Source organism: Quercus robur, chromosome 10 (genome assembly GCF_932294415.1).
Source record: "Quercus robur chromosome 10, dhQueRobu3.1, whole genome shotgun sequence".
Taxonomy (NCBI): Eukaryota; Viridiplantae; Streptophyta; class Magnoliopsida; order Fagales; family Fagaceae; genus Quercus; species Quercus robur.
The window spans coordinates 48499291-48507753 of record NC_065543.1 but is presented as its reverse complement, the minus strand read 5'-3'; the positions used below and the strand labels follow the sequence as shown (position 1 = coordinate 48507753).

The 8463-nt window shown below is 38.0% G+C and overlaps 1 protein-coding gene across 1 annotated transcript; it reads left to right on the top strand.

Annotated features, from left to right (window-relative positions):
- The first annotated feature begins 5661 nt into the window (after window positions 1-5661).
- LOC126703031 (uncharacterized) lies at window positions 5662-7997 on the top strand. The gene is made up of 2 exons (XM_050401929.1): window positions 5662-5865; window positions 7689-7997. The coding sequence occupies exons 1-2, from the start codon at window positions 5722-5724 to the stop codon at window positions 7842-7844; spliced, it is 300 nt and encodes a 99-aa protein (XP_050257886.1). The 5' UTR covers window positions 5662-5721; the 3' UTR covers window positions 7845-7997.
- The last annotated feature ends 466 nt before the right edge of the window (window positions 7998-8463 follow it).

Below are 8463 nucleotides of genomic sequence, written 5' to 3'. Positions count from 1 at the left end.
CAGTCTCTATTTGAGTCTGGGGTCTCAAAGATCACCTTCAACAAGGGGCTCCGACTAGCAAAACTATACATCCCCCTTGATCCAGAAATCTCGTCTGGACGGTAACAGTGGAGAAATTCACGGACCGTCAGTCTCCTTTCCCCATCCGACATTGCACCGTAAAGAATCTCCATGGCTATGAAGACCCTCCAGGCGTTAGGGGATATCTGGGTGACGGACAACCCCAGATAGTGCAAAAGTTCCCTATGAAGTCTAGAAAGCGGGAATCGAAGCCCAGCCTTCAACGCCTGCTCGTATACTCCGACACCGTCTACCCCTTCATAGTAACACTTCTCCGACACATATGGTAGACGGATGGAAACGTAGTCCGGGATTTGGAAGTTGGTTCTAAAAGTGCTGAAATGTTTCTCCCTGATGACGGATGTAAACCTATGCACCGTCCACTCTGGCAACATGATGGACCGCCTTAGTCCATCAGCACCTACAACGGACTCCAGTGCTTGATTCCCGTCGTCATCAGAACCCTCTATTTCAACTATCTCCACATCCTCATTTGTTGAGGATGAAGAAGAGGCAGACGGACTCCTATCTTCGCCGGGGCTCTCTTGGTCTTTATGACCGGACGGGTATACATCCTCGTATTTCGTCCCATCACGAACCACCGACTGGTTACTTGACGCACTAGACATTTCCTACAATTGACGATGAAACCTAAGACCGACGGGTTTTAAAGTATTGACGGGTATGGAAAGCCTAACAACAATGCATGGACGGAAATGTAACTTGATTATGGTATTAGAAGTACTTACCACACTTAGCAGAGGAGAGGTGACGGTTGGTGTAATCAGTAGATACTCGTCCTCGACGGATTGCTCTGACAAGGTTGACGGCTTCGCTCTGACAAACGATTTCTGATTGAAAATTGAAGAAATGAGAGAGTGAGGCGCCTTATATATATAGAAGATGCACGGAAGACGAAGCGACGCTTCGATCCTATACAACGGCCATTCAGAGATTGACACGTGGCATGCTCAATAAATGCTGACAACCTGTCAGTACGCATCAACAGATTTGTACCCATCATGTAACCGTCAACCTGATGAATCTTCCTCTGAAGGGTTGATCCGTCTGGAACCGTCATCCTATCTTGCGTAAATCCGTCAACCAGTTGTGACTATAAACTTGAAACCTTCTTTTGTCCAACGGATTTCACTCCGTCATAAAATACCCGTCAAACCCATACGTTAGGATCGTCACCCCATTGATCCTTTGACCTAAAAGGTGACGGACCATTGGGGTGAAGGGGGCAACTGAAGATGGTAAAATATAGAGCCTGATGGGCCTACCTTAATGGGCCTGACGGATCGGAACTGCTGGGCCTGTATAAAAGATGATCCCCTGCGCTTTGAAGGCCCATCGCTGACAGACGTAGTAAGGGCCCATGATCCGAAGCCCGTATCGCCTAGAAAAGCCCTAAGATCCAAAAATGGAAATCCTTGCTCACCACGCTCAGAGGAATTTGTATTAGAGTCCCACATGGAAAAGATTTGGAAACCAAGAAGAAAAGTCAACCCTTTATCACTATAAAAGGCCTAACACCCTCAGAAATCGAGGTACGCTTTAATTGACCCTTTCTAACGTTCTAAGTAAAACAGAAGAATTCTAACTTGACCGTCGGAGAGCTTTTGGCCGGCACCACACCGGTGCTCTCTGAAGGACTTCTTTCGATTGCTTCTGTCGTGCAGGTTCGCTTCGAGTCGCGAGTACGGTGTGACCCATTGGTGGCAATTTTTCGACGTCATCACCATTCACCCAAAGTCTCTTAGATTGATCTGGTAGTTTTGGAGCTTCGGTTTTGCTAGGTTTTCTGGGTTCCAACGGTAGATCATGAAGGTTTTCAAAGACATAGGTGCATGCTTTTGGTTCGACTTGTTAAGACTCTGTGCATGCGGCCGGATTGGGTTAGATCGACTTCTATATTTTTTTTTTGTTCTAATTTTTGTTTGGGGTTGAAGGATTTTCCAGATCATTTTTGTGAGAGAAAGTTGTGTTGATTTTGTGTGAGAGAGTTGCTTCCCCTTTATTTTTTAATGAAAAAAGAGACTGTGGAGACTACAAGAGAGGGAGGAAAGAGGAAAAATAATAATCTTTTATTCAATCGGGGATTATTTTAGCTGAGAAAAATATTTGAAGGTGCTACAGTAAACACAAAAATATTCTATACTCAGGAGAGGTACTGTAGCAACTCTTTAAAAATAAATAAATAAAGATAGAAAAGCTGTTGGAGTGAGTTTTTGGTGTGTTTGCTCTCCTAAATTGGTTTTAGAGAGCTTATTGGAGATGCTTAAGAAAGCTAAATTAGATTGTCTTGCAAACTTTGATATCAAAACCAGAAATGCAGTCATACAACAATAACAAAATTGCAAAACAAGGAAAAAAGAAGAAGCAAAAATCCACTAGAGATTTAAGGTTAGAAGAAAATCCCCAACAGAAATATCATTTTCCAAAACTTTTTAGAACATTCCTATCCATCATTATTCTTCACATACAAATTCAACCATTGTAATCTGGCAGTAATTATATAGATGAAGTTAGTTATACAATTGTGTGCAGTAATTTGTGAAGGTAAGAGCATTAGCATTGGAAAATTCTAATTTTACTCTATTTTACCATTACAAAAAGTCATTTTATCATTATACCATACCATTTTACAATACTTTCAGCATCCCAAAACTCCATTTTTATTAAAATATTATTTTTTAATCTTTTTTTATTATTTCTTTCCAAGTGTTTTTCAGTCACAGTTTCCTGGCTTTCCAACAATATTTTTTTTTTCCTCTCTTTCTCCCTCAACCTCTAGCATCGGTTCAACACACAGAGCCCCCCCCCCCCCCCCCCCCCCACACACACACACACACACACACACACACAGATCCATGATACACCGATCAACCTATCCAAACCCATCACCACACACACACAAACACAAACCATCAACAGAGCCACACACACACAAACCATCAAAGTAGTTGGAGCCAACAACGGCCACCACACCCACCACTCAAGCCATCGATCAAAAATCCATGCTGCCGATTTGAAACCCAGGCCATCGATCAAAAAAATCATCATTGGAGCAAACCCATTCAAAAAAAATCATCACCGGAGCAAATCCATTCAAAATAAATCATCATCGGAGCAAACCCATTCAAAATAAATCATCACCTCTACAAATATCAACAACAATTCTTTGATCAAAACTCAAACACAAACACAAACACAAGCTGAATCCCTCTTTTTCTTGCAGAGAGAGAAAAGAAGCACAAACACAAAAACTCCTATACATTGATCAAATCCACCTTATAGTCAGCACCAACACCGATAGAGCTGAATCCCCCAACACCAACGAAGCTTCGTTTTTGCAAAATCTTAACCCAAACCCAAAAACCCTTGAGAATGGGTAAGGGTGAGGGTGAATGGGTGAGGGCGAATCGGTGAATGGGTGAGGGTGAATTAGTGAATGAGTGAGGGTGAAGCTTCAGCAATGGAGATGGGTGAGGGTGAATCGATTGAGATGGGTGAGGGTGAATGGGTGAGAAATTTCGGAGATGGAGATGGGTGAGAAATTTCGAAGATGGAAATGGCGATAAAGCTTCAGAGATGAGAGAGCAGATGGAGAAATAGAGAAGGAAGAGAGAGAAGAGACCGTGCAGAATGTGTTGATGAGAGAGAAGTTTCAGGGGAAAACATCATAAAATATTATTATTCTTTTACAATACATGCTACAGTAAAATTCTATGTTTAGAATTGTACTGTAGCAGTATTGCAAAAAAATTTGCAATACTGCTGTTTACAATTCTCTGATGCAAGAGTTTTTGGGGTTGCAAATGCCAAATGACCCTTAGATTTGGCATTAGCATTCCCCAATGCTAATGCTCTAATAGTATTCTAGTAAACTCATCATATTGACCACATTCCACAACATCACGCCACCTCAAAATGAACTATCCTACTGCTATAAAAATACAATAGTTGTAGTAGCACATAACATATCAATGCAACAACAACACTTAAAACTAGCTTCTTAAATATTTATCAGTCTATCATATAAGATAACCAGCCAACGTTTACTTAGCTCAACAGGCTTTACCTTTAATTGGAAAGTGAATATTACAACATTCAAAATCTTGTCATTGCTATCCACTTAACACTATAACATGAACAGAGTTGCTCATGTGTTCATCTATCGATCTTGACCTCCCTTATACTATTTGTCTTGGTTAAGTTTAGTACCTTATTTTTCACATGCACGAAGCAAGCAGAGAGTTGAGAGAGAAGAGAGTTTCAGAGGGTCAAAGAAAAAGTAAGAGAGAGAAAGAGAGCAAAAAATGAATAAATCAATATTAGGCTAAAATGCAAAACTCGCACTCTAAGTTTCACTTTTTTTTCATTTCAATCCTTTAAGTTTGGGTTTTGTCATTTCAGTCTTCTAAGTTTTATTCATTTTCAATTGAGTTCTCCTTTAGTGTTCTGTTAGTTACTGCCGTCAACTTACCAAAACGACGTTGTTTTGGTCATTAGTTAATTTTTTTTTTTTAATTTTACAAAAACATTAATTTAAAAAAAAAAAAAAACATAAACTAAATTCTCCACGACCGAAGAACAAATATTCCTCACCCCACCGATACCTGAGAGACAGAGGGAGAAAGAGGGGGTTAAGAGATATCAAAATCAAAGAGACTCATATGCTCAACAACATTTTATCCTACAAAACAAAAACACAAACCACATTTTGAGCTCAGAAACAGACAAAAGAGATACATTACAATGATTCTTGAACCACTAAGCACTTTCATGTGCAAACTGTTCGATCCTATCCTTACCGAGATTCAAATTAGCATTGCTATCCTCCAACCCACAACTAGTCTCCACCAACACATGTGGATCATTGTAATGCCTAATAGCTTGAATTATGCCCCGAACACGCTTATATGGATCTGAACAATTGAAAATCTCAGACTCCAAGAACACACCATCGTAGCCTAATTACATCATTAGTGTTGTGTCGACCGGAGTCACAATGCCTCCGACAGCAAATTGAACCATTGGCAGCCTACCCATTTGCTTGGTTTAAGCCATAAGATCATAGGGTGTCCTTTTTCTCTCTCTTTCCCCACCTCGATCTCTCACACACACTCTCTCTCTTTCCCCCTATTTCTCCCTCAGTCTCTCAATCTCTCACTGGCAGTTTTTTTTTTTTTTTTTTAATAACGTTTTTGTTTAATTAAGAAATAAAAAAATTAAATATTAATTAATGACCAAAACTGCGTCGTTTTGGTAAGTTGACGGCTACAACTAACAAAACACTAACAAAGAACTTAATTGAAAAAGAATGAAACTTAAAAAACTGAAATAAATAAATAAAATGTGAAATTTAAAAGGTGAATTTTACATTTTAGCTTATTTTAAAAAATAAGGGCAAAAGCCCATTTTTCTCGGCAAAGTTGTTTCGAATTCATGAAAACTGCTAGGAGGTCAAAAGATAAGATCTTTAGAAGCAAATGACAATAATTCTTGCCGTTTAACTAAACGACAACATGTAACGAGACGTTTACATTAAACGACACTGATAATTTCTGACGCTAGAAAATACGAACTCACTTTTTCACAATTCCCAGCAACACATAGATAGAGAGAGAGAGAGAGAGAGAGAGAGAGAGAGAGATGTTACAGTTTCCAGCGTTCATGACACAGTACCCGTGGTCGACGAGGACAATTCCGACGTCGTTTTTGCTTCCCTCTCAGTGGCCTCAACCCCACAGCGAGGAGCTCCTCCTTGCCACGGAGGAGTCCGATTACGAAGAAAAGGTACACCCTTTTAACCCAACCCCTTCTCTCCTTTTACTTAGATTTCATCCAAAGTTCTAATCTTTTTCATTCTCGTGGAGTTTGAGAACTTTTAATCAAAATTTCATTATCTGGGTTTTGTTAGATTAATCAATATGCATTTGTGAACTTGTAATCAAACTTTCATTATCTGGGTTTTTGTTAGATTTATCATATATTGCTTACCCATGTAACAAATTTTTTTTTTTTTTTCCTAAATTTATGTTGTTATTATAGTTGAGAATTAGAGTCTAATGCAATTGGACCACACTCTAGAGACAATGCCTTTTAGCATTGGAAAGATAAAGTTATCTAAACCATCATTGTGACATGATTACACTGCTAAAAGGGTTTAGTTTAAACATCTGAGTTTTGAGAGTGGAGGTCATTTATACCTGTATGACTTAGTAAGATTAGGATATTCTTAGAGTAACTTCAGCATAAAATTCCTAATATTTTATCCATTTGTTTTGAAATGAGTGAATTAAATTTTACCACATCGTCAAAATTTAAATAAACATTAACAATCATTACTTTTTGTTTTTGTTTTAATTATTGCTACTATGGCCAAATTGAATCCATTCCTTACAAATTATTAGTAAGAATTCTAGAGGATCTTAATCTGACTTAGAAACTTCTGCCTAACTAGTGATCTTGATCTATTGTGGTGATGATGATCAGTTAAACTTGGTTTCAAAGTTGTTTTATGTGGAAGCAATATTCAGTGCTAAGAGTACAGTCATTCATAACTAAATGTATTGAAATCCAAATTAAAATCACTGTAGGTGGATGCTAGAAAAAATTTCTGGTTCCATGCCCTTTCTTTTTCAGGGGAAGCTAGTGTTTGAGTTGATTTTATGTTACATAAGTGCTATAAAAAGTTATTCTATGTTCTGATCTTGGAGTGTCAGGGATAGGATTTGGCTGAGCTGTTAAGAAGATTTTCTGCTTTTTCATGCTATGAGAAAGGGTGTGAATTTGAAAAAGAAATTGCTGTCAATGCTAGGATTTTTTGAAGGATAGTGCAAGAAATCAGTGAATGTGGTTTATCTGCCAAGACTGTCTTTATTAGCGCCATTCGTACTTGGTTCCTTGGTTAAGTTGTTATACTGAGGTTGTAGTTATTTGAAGTTATGTCATAGTCATAGTTGGGACGTTTTGTTTCTCAGTAACTGTGAAGGAATAATCACTTCACGATATCAATCCATCTCTTTCTATCTCTAAAAAGGTTTCTCTTCCCCACCTTGATTTTAGATTTAGGATATTAGTCAGGGTAGTCACAATTTATAATCCAAACATTTTATGTCTGATTACAATTTGAAGGAAGATGTGGGCATATGATTTTAAGTCCTAATTGCACCCCACCGGGCATAAAAAAGTTGAATGAACGCCTTGCCATTGAAGCTATCTTAAGGGCAGTCAGGCAGGTAATTTTTCTATATGTTAGGGTTAGCTATGCATAACAAGGGAGTTTCAAATGATCATAAATATGTTCCTGTAAATAACACAATATGCCAATGAGATCTAACTCAACTAGCACCTCCTCCCTTCGTAAGTGCTAGGTGGTGGGTGAGGTCGTGCTTTCATGACCCATTGGATGCATGTGTAGCTTACCAATAAAATAAAATTAAAAAAAAAAAAAAAAAGAATAATAACACAACATGTTTTATATTTAACGTAGTTTTTTTCATAAGTATCTAACATAAAATAATTTAGGGACTCAGTTTGGTTTTTATGCTGCTGATTTTTCACCCATTTCTCTTTCAAATGGTTTGCTATTAGCTTGATATGTGAGCCTTTTGCAGTGCAATGAAATTGGGAAGACTAATAGCAACCTGATTGTGATTGGGAAAACCACTGTTGACAATGATAAGGAGGACTTTGATAATGATGCTGATGATGATGATGCTGACAATGCAGAGGAATCTGAGGGTGAAGAGTTTGAGCAGGAAACGAGTTAAAAATGCTGCGTATTTGTTCCCTGTTCTTGTTGTTTTTTTTGGAAGGTTCTAAATGTTGGCATACTCTATGTCATTGAGTATTATACGAACATCTCTGGATAGGCTGGACTTGCTCTTTTAATAGCTTATAAATAGAACAACTGTTGACATAAATTTCCAATTTCATACTTTGTTACACCAACCCATACACGCACCCATGCATTCACACAGACTCTTAAATCAGATGTGCAGAGGCAGATGCACTTAAATCAAGTGTTTTTATCTCCCTTTTCCCTGATTATTTCTATTGAATTTCTCTTTCAATAATCAGTGGAAAATTTTAACTTACCTCTACAATTGTCTAGCATCTTTACCAGATTACTCTCAAACCAATTGAAATTGTTAGAGAAATTTGTCGCATAACTTTATAAATTAAACAAATATTGCCATGAAGGCTGTACAATAGTTGGCTGATCTCCAGATAGTCCATTTTCATATTTGTTAAGGGAATCAGGATAGTTTCAATAGGGGATTCAAAGTTATTATAACCTTCCTTTATTTTGAACTGGATTGATAAGCTTGAACTCAATGTGTGCCTTTTAGGGTGTTTGGAACAAAGAAAGTAGAAGAAAGAGGAGAG

Coding starts and splice junctions, on each gene's coding strand:
- LOC126703031 (XM_050401929.1), top strand. CDS start 5,722: ATGTTACAGTTTCCAGCGTTCATGACACAGTACCCGTGGTCGACGAGG. Junction 5,866..7,688: donor AGTCCGATTACGAAGAAAAG/GTACACCCTTTT, acceptor AGCCTTTTGCAG/TGCAATGAAATTGGGAAGAC.